The sequence below is a fragment of the Balaenoptera borealis genome (genome assembly GCF_965194805.1).
Source record: "Balaenoptera borealis genome assembly, chromosome: 7".
Taxonomy (NCBI): Eukaryota; Metazoa; Chordata; class Mammalia; order Artiodactyla; family Balaenopteridae; genus Balaenoptera; species Balaenoptera borealis.
Genome location: NC_138864.1, coordinates 111648744 through 111664568, shown reverse-complemented (window position 1 = coordinate 111664568; position 15825 = coordinate 111648744). Strand labels below are relative to the sequence as shown.

At 41.8% G+C, this 15825-nt stretch overlaps 1 protein-coding gene across 1 annotated transcript in view; it reads right to left on the bottom strand.

The window, feature by feature from the left end:
* Positions 1 to 15825, bottom strand: part of BPGM (bisphosphoglycerate mutase) — a 35942-nt gene that overhangs the window by 19273 nt on the left and 844 nt on the right. Inside the window, exon 2 of the mRNA XM_082398876.1 lies at positions 4048 to 4709. Coding sequence (XP_082255002.1) covers positions 4048 to 4648 — 601 coding nt within the window. The 5' untranslated portion in view covers positions 4649 to 4709. The remainder of the gene's footprint in view (positions 1 to 4047; positions 4710 to 15825) is intronic.

Here is a 15825-nt window from a genome sequence, read left to right as displayed (position 1 = left end):
TCCTCTCCTTCAGGCATCTGCCAGCCTCACACCTTTCTCTACACACACTTCCTACTCTTCATACAATTTACCTCTTCCAGTATGAACACCACTGTTTTAAATCAATTATCCCCCAAATAAAAACATTTTCTATATAGCCTATTTATAGTGATAGGGATAGGAGTTATAATTTAAGGTTGCTTCTATTTCATTAATCTCTGAAAGTTAATTTAGTTCTGTACATCCAAATTAAAAAAAAAAAAAAAAAAAGACCTTCAGAAGAAAAGTTAAATGAAGCCTGAGGACAAATGCCTGCTTATTTCTCAGTAATCCCTGTAAATACATTTCTGCCCCAGTGGTCAAAGCTGTGTTTTAATTCTTTTCTTTATTCTATACTCCACATCCATGCATATCTCCTTTGTTATCTGTCACTTCCACGTATTTGCCCTAAACTATTGCTTTCTAGGCCAATGTCAAATCCTTTCATCTTTAAATCTCATTGGTTAAATTATTTTGCAGCTTTAATGAGATAATTCACATACCATACAATTCACCCACTTAATGTATACAATGGCTTTTAGCATATTCAGAGTTGTACAACCATCACCACAATCAACTTTAGAACATTTTCGCCACCCCAATGAGAAACCCTGCACATATTAGCAGTCACTCTTCAATCCACCCTCTTCCTCTCCACACCAGTCCTAGGAAACAAATCATCTATTTTCTGTCTATATAGATTTGCCTATTCTGGAGATTTTATACAAATATAATCCTACAATACGTGATCCTTTGTGACTGGCTTCTTTCTTTCTTTCTTTTTTTTAAACAGGGCAGACTTTTTTTTTTTCTTTTTTAAATAAATTTATTTACTTATTTATTTTTGGTTGCATTGCGTCCTCGTTGCTGTGCGCGGGGCTTTCTCTAGTTGCAGCGAGCGGGGGCTACTCTTCGTTACAGTGTGCGGGCTTCTCATTGTGGTGGCTTCTCTTGTTGTGGAGCATGGGCTCTAGGTGTGCGGGCTTCAGTAGTTGTGGCTCGTGGGCTCTAGAGCGCAGGCTCAGCAGTTGTGGCGCACAGGCTTAAGTGCTCCACAGCATGTGGGATCTTCCCTGACCAGGGAGCGAACCCGTGTCCCCTGCATTGGCAGGCAGATTCTTAACCACTGCGCTACCAGAGAAGTCCTGGCTTCTTTCACGTAATCATGATTTCAAGATTCATCCATGTTATAGCATGTGTCAGTACTTCATTTTTTTAAAATGCAGAATAATATTTAATTGTATGGACATACCGCATTTAACTTATTTAATCACTTGTTGATGGGCATTTGGGTTGCTTCCACATTGTGGCTATTATAAGTAATACCGCTTTGAAGGTTTGTGTACAAGTTTTTGTGTGGACATATGTTTTCACTTCTCTTAGGTATTGTTATGAGTTGAACTGCATTCCCCCCAAAAAGATATACTGAAGTTAACCTCCAGTACCTCAGAACGTGACCTTTCTTGGAAATAGGTCTTTAGAGAGGTCATCAAGTTAAAATGAGGTCATTGGGGTAGGCCCTAGTCCAATATTATTGGTGTCCTTATAAATGGGAAAATTTGGACAAGAAGAAGAGACACACAGGGAGAACACCAAGTGAAGACGGAGGGTTGCACTGATGCATCTACAAACCAAGGAACGTTACAGATTTCTGGACTTCCCTCGCAGTCCAGTGGTTAAGCACGGTCCAGTGGTTCTACTGCAGGGGGAACAGGTTCGATCGCCAGTCAGGGAACTAAGATCCCACATGCTGCACAGCGCGGCCAAAAAAAAAAAAACCATTTCTAGCAAACACCAGAAACTACAAGAGGCAAGAAAGGATTCTCTCCGAGAGTCATTAGAGAGAGCAGGACCCTGCCAATACTTTGATTTAGGACTTCCAGCTCCCAGAACTGTGAGACAATTATTATCTGTTTTTCTAAGCCACCCAGTTTTGGGTACTTTGTTACAGTAGCACTAGGAAATGAATACAGGTATGTATCTAGGAGTGGACCTGCTGGCTCATATGGTACCTCTATGTGTCACCATCAAGAAGCTGCCAGATTGTTTTCCCAAGCAGCTACACCATTTGGTTGTTTTTCAATAAACTATTAATGGTTTCAAAACCTCCCTCAAATATAGACAGTCAGCTTTTCTATGTGTTACCTTGCCCTCGACAGGTAATCTTCCCTGCACCCCTACAATGGTGGCAGTCTTCTTCACCACCATTTGTTAAACCTTCCTATTTTTTTCAAAAATAACAGTAACAAATGGTTAAGTTACCAACACACTAATGGAAGGGGGTATCTAGAATACACTATGGTCGGGGCTGCAGAATAATCTTAGTGCTCTAAACCTGAAGATGGGTAAATGGTGCTAACCAGCAGGAAACTGTCTTTAAAAGGAGGATTTCCTAGCTGAGATGGGAAAGAAAAGAGGATCCTGAAGGAGATGATAGCCTTTTCTTAAGGGAAGGGAATCTGGCCACAAAGAGATCTAAGTCCCATCTCTGGAAAAAAGGAATTGGCATGGAGAGAGAGAATACATCTTCTGGCAGAAACTTTGAAATTCTGAATTTCAGTTTGTTGTTGTCCTAAGAGGAGCTTCAACTCTTCTTCAAACAATAAAGTACTATAATAAATCCAGTAATGATGAAGTTATATATAGATATTTAATCAGATACATGACTATTCTGAACAAGGAAGAATAATACCCTTTATATAGTTGAGTAAATAAGATATATACACATACACAAACAGATCAAGTGCCATGTCTGGCCAATGATGTTTTAAATAGCCAATAAAGCCTGTTAGATTTTAGATCTCTGCACAATGAATGGAGGTCAGGTATATGAGTAATGACTTGGCTCTTGGCCATGTTATAAAAATTAGGGGGGAAAAAAACACATGCTAAAAGGTTTACATTAAAATCTTATAAAGATCAGTTCATTTTGTTAACAATAACCTATTTTCACTTATTTCATGTGCAAGGTCAACTTTTTCATTTTTCACAGCCTCGTATAGAACAGTAAAGCAGGATGAAGAGGGAATGTTGGAGAAATGCATTCTAATGCCAGTGAGCTGACTGTTGACAGTGACGATAGACAGGAAAGCACCAGACAGAGCAGATCACTCAAAATGCACAACCGTCCGCGATTATTTAGTGAAGGGAGAGAGTGGAGGGAGAAACCCCCTGAAGGTGTCACTGTGCAATCACTGGTGCCCAAAACTGGTGAGCTCAAGTCCTCAGAGGAGTTCATTTAGTTCATGTCACTTAAGAGGAAGGTAACAACACAGTGCTTTCTAGAACATAACATCAAGGAGTTAAAATAAAATTAAGGCTACTAATTATCTCCAATAAGCCATCCTTTTATTTTCCTTCTCCTGAACTTTCTCCCAGTCGATGACTAAGCCTGGTCTGGAAAGAGAAGACTGGAGCAAAACAATTATTCAGGAAACCTAGGCCTGAAAACACAGCAATGATTGTTTAAAGTTGGAAGAACGGGAGCAAAACTGAAGTCTATATGATTTTACTTATCTTGAAAGACTCAAAAGAAAAAAAAATTTACCTTGCATACCATTTCTACAAAAATTTCTTCCCTCCCTAGCCTCCTCTTACCTTGTTACAACAAAAGCCACAGAATCTTTTAGATCAGTGGTTCTCAAGCACTTGGAGAAGCCCAAGCATCAGTATCAGCAGCACCTGAAAATTCCTTAGAAATGCAAATTACTGGGCCACACCCCAGGCCTACAGACTGAGAAACTACAAGGGTGCGGCCAGAAACCAGTGGTGGTCCCAGCGCTCCCTCCCTCCAGGTGATTCTGATGCTTGCTGACGTTAGAGAATCACGGCTTCAGATAACACGAATGTAAAAGGCCCAGGATTTTTTGACTGACAGAACAAAAGGTTCCTGAAAAGACTGAAAGGACAAAAGGTAATAGGGAAGGAAAGTCTATTACGGAAACTGTGCATTATTAGCTTAGAAACCAGTTCCTTTCTAGATTAAGGCCCAGTAGCAACCTTCAGTAAGTAGTAGTATAAAGATGGTACCTTCCAGATGTTTCAGGAGTGCCCGGCTGCTATTTCCATGAGCAGATATCAGAATGGTTTTACCGCTTAATACTTCAGGAGCAATCCTTTCATTCCAATAAGGAAGGAGTCTCTCCAGAACATCCTTTAAGCTCTCGGATCGTGGCAGCTGATCCAAAGGAATGTCGCACACTTTATATCTCCGGTCGTTGTAGATCTCGTGGTAGTAAGGATGGGACTCCTCTATGGGCGGTGGGGTCACACTGTAGCTCCTTCTCCACAGCCTCACTTGCTCCTCGCCGTGATTCAAAGCCATTTGCTCCCTGTTGAGACTGATCAAGGCTCCATAGTGACGCTCATTGAGACGCCAGGAGCTTTCCACGGGAACCCACTCCTGCCCCAGCTCTTCCAGGATCAGCCAGGCTGTGTGGATGGATCGGTTCAGGATGGATGTGAACACAAGATCAAACTCAAAGTTTAGCGCTTTGAGTTGCTTCCCACAGTTCCGAGCTTCTTCCATTCCTTCACTGTTAAGTTTCTGATCCACCCAGCTACAAAAACGGTTCTCTTTATTCCAAGCACCCTCTCCATGTCTTAACATAATCAGTTTGTACTTGGACATACTGATGGCTGAGCTTCTCTAGTGCTTTCTAATGGGCCAGTGTTCAGTGACAGCAATACATCTAGAAAGAGAAGAAACAAAAAATATAAGTTATATTCTTCATTCAACTAACTACCTGGGGGTGGGAGCACAACTTTTCAACAGCCAGTTTCTAAAACACACTGGAATGATTCCTTGAACAGTTTTGACATCAGACATCCGGCAACTCATACATACTATGTATGGCACATACAGGCAGAGTCTACAGATAATTAATTACAGGGAACCTAGTTAGTTGACAAATTTTCTGATGGCTGGGTAGTAAGTTAATTGTATGGCATAAAACAACAGAACACTTCATTCTATTGGCATGCTACATTTCCACCAGATAAAAAGGCAGTTTCTGCTTACAGAAGACATGATTTAATAGAATGAGTTGTAGGTGTCTAAAAGGATGACTTGTAGTTGGGAACTCCCAGGTCTGAGAAGCTGACTCGAGATTGAAGGCACCCTTCTCATTTTGTTTTCCCTCTGGTGGAGAAATAATTTACCATTCTCGTCTTATTATTGAAGTTATTAAACATGTTAATTCAATAAACCACCACATTCATCTGGTATGTAAATCATTGATTGGTGGCAACTAGTTCTTCAATGCCACAGGCTACACCACATACAAGAAAATCTAAGGTTCAACATTTAAACATTAAAATGATTTAAATCAACATTATCACCCAATATGGTACTCACCTAAATAATCTTTCACCTGCCTCAAGATAGAGTTTTTGGCAGGAATAAATCGGATGCAAAACAAGCTATCAAGTTAAGCAGCTGAGAGATGCTGCCTGTAGAAACAGATTACCAGGAGCAGGTCTGTAGGAGTGAGAGGAAGCACACTGATAAGGAGGCCTCCCTCTCCTTCTCCCAACCCTTCAGCTGTCCTACACATGCCAGCCACATCTCAGCAGGTGAAGACTCTAGTAAAGTGGGACAGGCAACCCTAAAGTGTTTCTGAACTTCCTAAGTGAAGCTGCCGGCCCAAAGATCTGCTGGGCCCACTCTGTCCCCTGGAGACTCTTCGGGCTGGCTGCATCAGCCTGCCTCGCTCTCCTTGCAGTGGACAGATCTACACTGACAAACGCTGCTCAGTTTACTTGCCCAGCACTTTCCACCACCAGCCCAGCACTCTCCACACTGGAGAGTAGAGATTATATGAACATCAGGGCCTGGTCTTCTGCCATTCTTGGCAACTTCTATTAACTGGAGATTTTCTGTCCCACTTAAACTGTGATTCACCCACAGTTATATAACAATCAATGACAAAGTTAATTGGAATCTAGATCTAATTTCTTCCTTTCTTTAGTAATTCCTAGAGATTCTCAAGGGGGAAAATGTCTTTAAAACAAAGCTTCCAATTTCAGTGGAGGGCCAACAGAGGACCCAAGGGAGGAAGCAGATTGAGGTGATTTGCAAGTGGTTGAAAGGCCACAATGGCTAGGTTTATGACTTCCCTTTCTCATCAGGCATCAATAAAATTTGATGCTTTATTTAGTGCATGTGGAGTGGGGAAGCATCAGGTCACTGGAAGAACCTGGGCTAAGGACTCAGGTGAAGGTACCTTGCAGAGCTAAGACTTTCCAGAGGGAAAGCAATGTCTCTATTCTCAGCCCAGATGGGCATCGGGTGGCAGAAGAACAGAGAATGGGATGAAAGACAACTGGGCAGTGTTTGGCTAGGTGATTACCGGTGCCCGGAAGAGGAATACTCATGAAACTAATGAAGCTCAAGCTTCAGGGCCCCTCACTTGAACAAACTCCTTCTAAGGCACTGGGAGAGACCAAATAATGAATTCACATGGATGAGAATGTGTGTGTGTGTGTGTGTGTGTGTGTGTGTGTGTGTGTGTGTGCCCAATCCACTAAGTACTAGAAGTTTCAGGCCCATCAAAAACTGGATCCACGCCCACGCAACATTTACTGTTTTGTTTTTGGTGGTGGTTGAGGAGGGGGATGGAGAAAAGAGAAGCTATCAATTGTTCTCTACCTCAGCCCTTACTGTGTCTTGTCAAACAAGAAGCTCCTTAGGCTGATGAAGCTACTTTCCCTTCAAATGAAGAAGGTGTGATGGACAAATATTATAGGCAGAGGCACTTCTCCATCATCTTTTGATTATAAACTATATGGAGGGAACAAAAAAAATGTAGCAATAATATCATGAACACTGAGGCAACTATCACCAAGCTCTGCAGTATTTTAATCTGCTCTATTTGCTTACTTTAAAAAATAAAACAATTTCTGCTTCTTCCCCTCAAAATATATATATTGGAGCAGAGAAATAGTGCTACAGCCACAAGAACTCTACAAATACACACCTGCGCCTTACTCCGGTGTACAGAGGACGAATACAGGATAAGGTACCAAACTGGAGCATCTACCTCAGGTCAAGAGAAAGTCCCTTCCCTCTCTCTTCCTTGCTATCAACTGATCTTTGCCATTTAATTAACTACTGAATATTCACAAAGGAGCTGTTGAGGTTTACAGTTTGCATTCTTTACGATTTAATCATTGTGGGAGCCGGTATGTCAAGTGTCAACAAACACAACACTGCAGTCAGTTTCATTTAAAGTTTCAGGCAGATCTGTGAGGAGCAGTGCTTCGGGGCTGCAAGGTGGTAGGAAGAGTGCTGAACTGCAGGGAACACACGCGCTTCTCTGATGGACGCAACTCGTGTGCCTGGACAAAGCATTTGTATAATCTGGTCTCGCTGAGCTAAGGGTACCATTCTAGAACTTTTCTGGAGAACAAGGAGAAGCTGGCGCTGCTGAAAACAAAGACTGGAGAGAACGCAAGACTCAGACCAGAGAGAACCTGTGGATTCTGTTTTGTTTTTAGGGTAAATGTCTTTTTTTTTAATGTGATCATTTCAGCTCTTAGAAGCTCAAATGAAAAATGAAGGGAGTAGCTGCTACGTAGCTCCAGCCCATTTCTCTGTGAGGCTGAGGAACTGGGGTCCTCAATCTTCCAATTCTCAAAAGAACTGGAAATGTGAATTTTATGTGATATCCGATACAAATACTAGCAACTAATTTGAATACATTTAAAAAATGTGAGCTAAACAAGACATTTCTGAGGGTAGATTGAGTCTGCTAGTGTATGACTGTTACTTAAAGAGAAACCTCCTCCAGGCCACAGGTGAATGAGGACCACCCCCCCAGCCCCACCCTCCTGCCCCCTGGAGCTAGTCAGACCCCAAGCCTCCAGGCTCTAACCCCAGCCTTCCCCTGTGGTTGTCCAGCACACTCTTTCAAAGGACAGACCCTCTAATCCCTACATGTGCCAGGCTTCCTTGTCCCTGACCCTCTCTTCACCAAAACTTCGCCAGTGCCCTGCAGAGTCCCAGCTCTGTAATCAAACTCCTACTCAACTTTGGACTCTTCTGGAATGTTTCCTCTAGCTCTCAACTTTAACCAAGCTGAAAATGAACTGAACACCAAACTATTCCCAGGTGTCTGCTTCTCTCTTCAGCAGGGGTGTTGGTGCCTCGTATCCTGGGGCAGGGGCTGCTGACGAGCAGGGTCCCGCTCCCGACTTCTCAATAGTACTTCCTGTCCAAATGCCTCCATCCCCACCATCTTTTGGGCAGGTGGGGGGAGCTTTGATTCTGAGCCTTGCAATAGTCAGCTGTAGCTCTCTTGCCCTCATGTATTAGCTACAAACTTCCTGAAAACTGAGTACCCTATTTAAAACCCTCAAATTACTTCCTGTTGATCTTAGGACAAAGCTCAAAATCCTTAATGTGACTTGCAAGGCTTTGGTTTTCTTTTATTTCCTTGAACATGCCATGTTCTTTCTGGCCTCAGGACCTCTGCACACACTGTCTCCTACACAGAACCCTCACCCAACACCCCCTCCCCTCCACCGCCGCTTCAGTCCCTCCCTGCTTTGGGGACCTGCTAGTTATCCTTTAGATCAGCTGTGTCCAATCAAAATGTAATGCAAGCCACATATAATTGGCTTTTTTAAATTGGTAATTTTAAATTTTCTAAAAGCCGTACTAAGCAGCAAAAATAGGTGAAATTCTAATAATACATTTTATTTAACCCTTTAAGTTCAAAAGATTATCATTCTAACATATGATCTATATAAAATTCTCAATGAGGTATTTTACTTTCTTTTTTTCTTAGTAAGTCTTTGAAACCTGATGTGTATTTTATACTTAAAGCACATCTCAATTTGGACTAACCACATTTCAAGGGCTCCACAGCCATACATGACCAGTGGCTACTGTATTGACTGGTGTAGCTTTAGCGCTTAGCTTAAATGTTATTTCCTCTAGGCTAGTCGTCCTCAAACTTTAATGTGCATCAGAATCACCATGAGAACTGGTTCAAACAGGCTGCTGGGCCCCACTTCCAGAGCCTGAATGAGGAGGTCTGGGGTGGGCCTGAGAATCTGTATTTCTAACAAGCTTCCAGGTGATGCTGAGGCTGCTGGTCTGAGGACAATGCTTTTAGAGCCTCTGCAGACTTCTCTGCGCTTCTTTCCCACCCACTGGGAAGCGGTGAGGTGCCTCCACAGCCCCCTGCTTTAGGACACTGGGTGCCGTTGTGATGGGTCACTTGTGACAGATCACTTGTTCCACATCTGTGTGCCCTGTTAGACTGTAAGCTGCATCAAGGTTGGTCTGACTCACTGCCCCATCTCTAGAACCCAGCATGACACCTGACACATACTAGGTACTTAGTAGGTGTGTTGACTGAATCAAAGTTAGGCAAAAAGGATTAGCTTGTGCCAATAAGGCTAAGGCCTGACATTTTTAGGGGTAACTACCAAAGCAAAAACAGTCAGGCCCGAGACGTTAGGAGGCTTTAACTCAAGAATTCCAATGTATTTGATGGCAAAGGCAGAGCTAAGAATAATCATCCATTATATTTTTCTTTTGTTACAGTTTAGTATGTTCATGAACGGCCATAATAATCTCCACAGAGAATAGAGAGACACTGATTGACTTGTCCAAAAACACACAGCCACTAAATGGAATTGGAGCTGCGATCCAGGTCTGTGCCTGACACCCGCACTCTTTCTACCTCACCACGGAAGATTTGTGAGTCTGGGTGTGAGCATCTAGGCTCACTAGGCTTCCCTTCACAGGAGCATCTCCAATCACAGCTTGTCTCCCCAACCCAGGCAGACATTTCATGAAATACTCACAAACAAGGTGAGTATAAAGGAGGGCTCGGCGTATGACTGCTCTTGAGAAGAACCTCAAATCACAAGGTCAAGTCAGGCAATAGTCACCCCCAACTTATAATAAGGTGCCACGCTAAGAATTAAAAACTATCCTTTTTAAAAATCAAGCTTTGTTTTTTTTGTGTTGCTTTTGGTAAAGCTCACCACGCTGGAGTTGGTTCTTAAAGGTCCTCATTTATCCGTTGGCAAGGGTTACTGGCACTTGAATTAAGCACTAATTTTAGTCAATGATTTACTTCATACTCCCAAAGGGCCACACGGGTCACTAAATTACCATACCCCAGGGTTCCTTCCTTTTTAAAGTATGGTGTGGCTCAAAGAAAAAAATTTACCAAACAAACATATCTTTTACATGACTCTGCATCTCATCTTCCTGCTGCTTCCTCTTGGCTGTTTTTCCCTTCCTTCTGGCCATTACTTTTTCAGTCCTCTGACACCTAACTTATACCTTGCCCACTCTACTGAAATGCTCTCTCAAAAGACTGCTGATGAGTTACTTCTTACTAAGTGAAGACCATCTTCACGCAGGACTCACACTGCTTTGACCCCTCTGAAGCTGACTACTTCTATCAAGGGAAGAAAAAATCTTCTAAGATTTTGGTGCTGCATTTCTCCCAGCTCTTCTATTGTTACGTCCCGGTGTTGAATCTATATTTTCGTTTTTTTTTCAATTTAATTTAATTAATTTATTTTTTATACAGCCAGGTTTTTAAAAATTAATTAATTAATTAATTTATTTATTTATTTTTGGCTGCATTGGGTCTTCGTTGCTGCACACGGGCTTTTCTCTAGTTGGGGCGAGCGGGGGCTACTCTTTGTTGTGGTGCACAGGCTTCTCATTGCTATGGCTTCTTCTGTTGTGGAACACGGGCTCTAGGCGCACGGGCCTCAGTAGTTGTGGCTCACGGGCTCCAGGGCGCAGGCTCAGTAGTTGTGGTGCACGGGCCTAGGTTGCTCCGCGGCATGTGGGATCTTCCCAGACCAGGGCTCAAACCCATGTCTCCTGCATTGGCAGGTGGATTCCCAACCACTGCGCCATCAGGGAAGCCCCAGCAGGCTCTTATTAGTTGTCTATTTTATACATATTAGTGTATATATGTCAATCCCAATCTCCCAGTTCATCCCACCAACACCACCACCCCCCCGCCCAGCCCCACCACTTTCCCCACTTGGTGTCCATACGTTTGTTCTCTACATCTGTGTCTCTATTTCTGCCTTGCAAACCGGTTCATCTGTACCATTTTTCTAGATTCCACATATATGCGTTAATATACGATATTTTTTTTCTTTCTTACTGAATCTGTATTTTCTGCCCGCCAGCAACAGTACTATGACAATGAAGACAGCATATGACACCATAACCGCTACCTTTCTCAGAGTGCTCACTGTGTGCTTGGGACTACTTAAATCCTCAACCACCATTCTGCAGAGAAGTTACTATGATTACTCCAGTTTTACAGATGCAGAAACCTAAGAGGTGAGGTTAACTTGCCCAAGATGACAAAGATTGTACTGGCAGAACTGGATTTCAATCTCAGGCAGGCTGGACCCCAAAGCCTATACATGTGCCTTGAACCACTCCGCTCCACCGCCATACTGGCACCCAAGGCTCTGTCCTCAGTCCTTGGAAACCCAACTTTTCTCACTACTTAAATTACGTTAAAATGGATGATTTATACATTGACATTCCCAAATACTCATCAGTCTACCATGTCTGGTCAATTAACTCATTCTTCAAACTGTTACAAACTCCATTTGAACATGGCATAATGCTAGGCCTGTGAGGAATATAGAATCCAACATGAATGATGTCTCCAAGCGACTAATGGGGGAAAGGATACGTGTGTGTATCACTAAAGCAGAAAGTAAACCACAACATGAGAAACCAGTTCATGTATAAGGGAGATGGGAAAGGAGAGATTTTTTTTCTTGAATAATGCTTCATGGACATGGCATTATTTAAGCTGGATTTGAAAAGATGTTTAAGATTCAGATTTATAGAAAAAAGAAAAGGAATTCCAGGATGATTAAGATTCAGATTTATAGAAAAAAGAAAAGGAATTCCAGCCTAAGGGAACAGTGAGTAGAGGGCAAGGGAATGGGTGTTTATGGAGAAATGGTGAGCCATTCCAACTGGTTTGCCTAGAACAGTCTTGCTTTAGGCCTGTTTCCCCAACATACTTATTATAGGGCCCCTTTCACACTTGAAGGTCCCATCTAGAAAACTGTATGATCACCTTAAACTAAGTATAGGGTATAACAAGGAAGTAGGAGGAGACTAGTCTAGAAAGATAAGACTGAATAGTGGCCCCAAAAAGGGCCTTGTGCCAAAGAACGCAGGTTCTTCTGTAAGTACTGGGACATCATTAAAGGGTTAATAATGTGTATTTTAGGAGGATCAGGCAGCACCTACAAGTAAGAGAGATGGGAAAACCAGGGATTTGAATACTTGTGAGGCTTTTGCAACCATTCTGGTAACATTTAACGAAGACCTGGACAAGCATAATGGCTGTTGAAAAGGGGTAAAGGCGATGATGTGAAAAACACTCCAGCTTAGCTCAGGTGGGGGCAACTTTTTCTGTAAAAGGCCAAAGAGTAAATTTTTTAGGCTTTGTGGGCTATGTGGTCTGTTACAATTACTCAATTCTGCTGAAAGCAGCCATAAACAATGCACGTATGAACAAATAAGGCTGTGTTCCAATAAACATACTGGAACTCTTTTTGTCTTTTACATATGGACAAAGAAATTAGAATCTCATATAAATTTCATGCATGTGAAATATTGTTATACTTTGATTTATTTCAACCATTAAAAACCATTCATAGTTTGTGGGCTGTACAAAAGCACGTAGTAGGCCAGAAGGCCTTAGTTTGCCAAACCCTGGCCTAGCTAGGATTACTCAGATCTACTAATCACATCAGCATTTGAACCTTTAAGCATCCTGTCATGGGATAATCCCAACATTATTAAATCACCTGCTTTCAGTCTTGACCAGAACTGCAAGTGCCTTGAATAATGGAATCCCATTCATAACTGTTTTTATCCCTCACAGAAGACAGTACTGAGCACATTTAAATCAGTCTGAGTAGTTTATTTTGCTTCATCGAATTATTTAATAATGGGTTCAAGACAGAACAAGAGGGAAAAAATTATTCATCTTGTTAACCAACTTCAAAAATATAATCTGTCATTTTGACATGCATTACTTTTATTAGACATCTTTATAAATGCTTCACACTTCAGGTGAATGTATACCTGCTCAGGAATGGGTGCTATGGAATTGCCTTGGCAAAAGAGAAACAAACAGGCGATTCGAAGAAAACACAATTTGCAGGTGACTCATATTTTCAAAGACCTTTTGAAATATATATACATATATGCATTTTTCCCCACCTAAATTGGCTACAGGGTAAAAAATATCCTTTCCATAAATGTCACCGTAAAATCGAGTTATGTTTCAAGATTAGCATCCTTTTGGCAAGGTAGGGATGGAGAGGGTGGGTAGGTAGGTAGGAGACCGGTACACATCAGGCCCTTGCATTTCCTGAGGTTACTTCTACAATACTTCCAGAATCTCTAGGCAGTATCAACAAATGTAGCTAATAATCTTGCTGCTGCCTCCTACACCTGCTCCTCATTAAACCATATAATTTCACGTACCTCTCCCTCACCCACCATAACTGAGTCTCGTCCTCTCTCCCAAACCAATGCTCCTAGGACAGTGCTTCCTCCTTCCCTCAGGTGTTTGAAAAGTAATAATGTCTAATACTCCAGTATGGCAACTCATGAACAGGTGGGGAAAATTATAGGATAAAGTCCAGTCTAAACACTTAGTTTGTTTTCTGTTTCCAAAATTGAGTAAGAAACTTGGTCAATGGTATAATGTTGAAGTAATATAAAATAAGGCATGCAGAGCCAGAGTTGCTTTGAGCCAAAGCTTACCCTTAAATATTAAATATTCAAATCCTACCCTTGACCACTTGGATGTTTTCCCTGGTCCAAATCCTCACTACATACCTTTGAACAACTCTTAACCTCCACTGCATTAGGGATCTAACTCTATAAAGATAGGCTGGCTAGATTTGAGGATAGGAAAAAGGTTAACCGTGTTTCTGATAGATTAAAAAGGAACAGTTCTTAAGGGAAATGAAATCTGGAGCTCAGTTCCTTAGGGTCTTAAAATATGCCTTTCCCCAAGCCCAGCTCAATACGAAAAGTTCAAACATGACTATATCCAAAAGTACCTATTGTTCCATCATCTATTACTTTTCCTAAAGCTTTATGGTAACGTTTCCATTTGTATTTTGCATTATAAGAACAACTCTTTACCAGGAGCAAACGCTATTACTTACAGGTGTTTTCCAGACACTATTACCCTGTCATTCTCCAACTTTATACCTATTAACCACTTGTTACAAAGGTAACAAACCATAGCAGGTAGACCCCTCTTCACAGGAAAGGGACACACATGTGTAATGACATATGTGTGTGCTTGGGGCATGTGGCCTGTTCCAGCCTGCGTGGCATCACCGATGTGCACAACACCCACTCATGACACCTCCTTCCTATCTAATTACTATTCTCAAGGGGCTATGAAGACTAAATGAGATTATGGTGAAGTGGTCTACCAAAGAGTGTGAGGTATTCTGGGTTGAATGGAGCAGACTTTGACTAACACATGAAGACTGACACAGACCTCAGGCCCTTGAGAGTGATCCTGCCTTGCTGATGGTATGAGCAGAAGCAAAAGCTGGGAATAAAGCAAAATGAGGGTGGCGGTAAGGAGAAAAGGTTAAATTAGACAGTGGAGGTAGGAATGCAATCAAATGTTGTGTGTGTGTTTCAGGAAAGAGGCGTTGACAGTAAGATACAGTCCTAGAAGCATACCAAATACTAAGCAATATTCTACAATCCAAATGCTTCAGGGAAGTGGCTAACATTTATTTTACATTTTATAAACTATATTTTATCCATATTTGTGGCCAAGTTTCAGTTAAAGAGTTTTGTTATTAAGTGATACTTTTAGTCCTATTTCCCCATATAAATATCCCTTCACACCAGATTTCATTCCAAGGATGTTCAAGTGACCTAACAGTTCAGACACTGGCGTGTCCTCTGTGCTCTAGGCACCGGACACACAAAGATGAAGGCACAGCTGAATTTAGATGTCATTACTTAAAATGAAATGTGCCACTTAATTTCAACCAACCATAGAAGGCAAAAGAGGAAGAGAGACTGAAAGATCTACCCGGACACCAACAGTGGTTGCCTCTGAGTGATGGAATAAAGGATGACATTTTCTGCCACATTATACTTCTGTACAATGTTCATTCTGGACAGCGGCCAAATTTTCTACAATGATCCACTTGGTTTGGTTTAAATATGGACACAAAAGAACAGGTACTACCCTTGTAGCTGGGAACTTTTATTTGCTAACAGACTGGTTAGGAATTTACTGCAATGAGATTTTGCTGATGTACTTGTGGTGGAAAACGTCTAAGGATCTTTAGTTTAAAACAGACTTTGAACACAGGCATGGACCTTGGAAATAATCCAATGCGACTTCCACTTTTTAAAGATGAGAAAATTAAGAGCCAGAGAACTGAAATGATTTAAGATCACACAAATAGCTTCAAGACTAAAACCCAGGTGTCTTGACTGCCAACTCAGAGCTTCTTCCACGACACCATTTGTTTGAATTATGCTTCTCTCAACCCCACCACAATTGAGTAGCATCTGTGGTGTGCGAGGTGCTACAGGAACACAAAGATGGATCAAACCTAGTCCCCTGGCTTCAGGGAAGACAGTTTTAAAATAAAAGACAAAATGGCATGTGTTCTGCTTTCATTATAGAAAACCCTAGTAGCTACTGGTGAAAGACAGCATTTGATTTTTTTCCCCAAAAGTGTGCATTCAGTCAGTTAACATTCTGGTACCACTCACAAGCTATA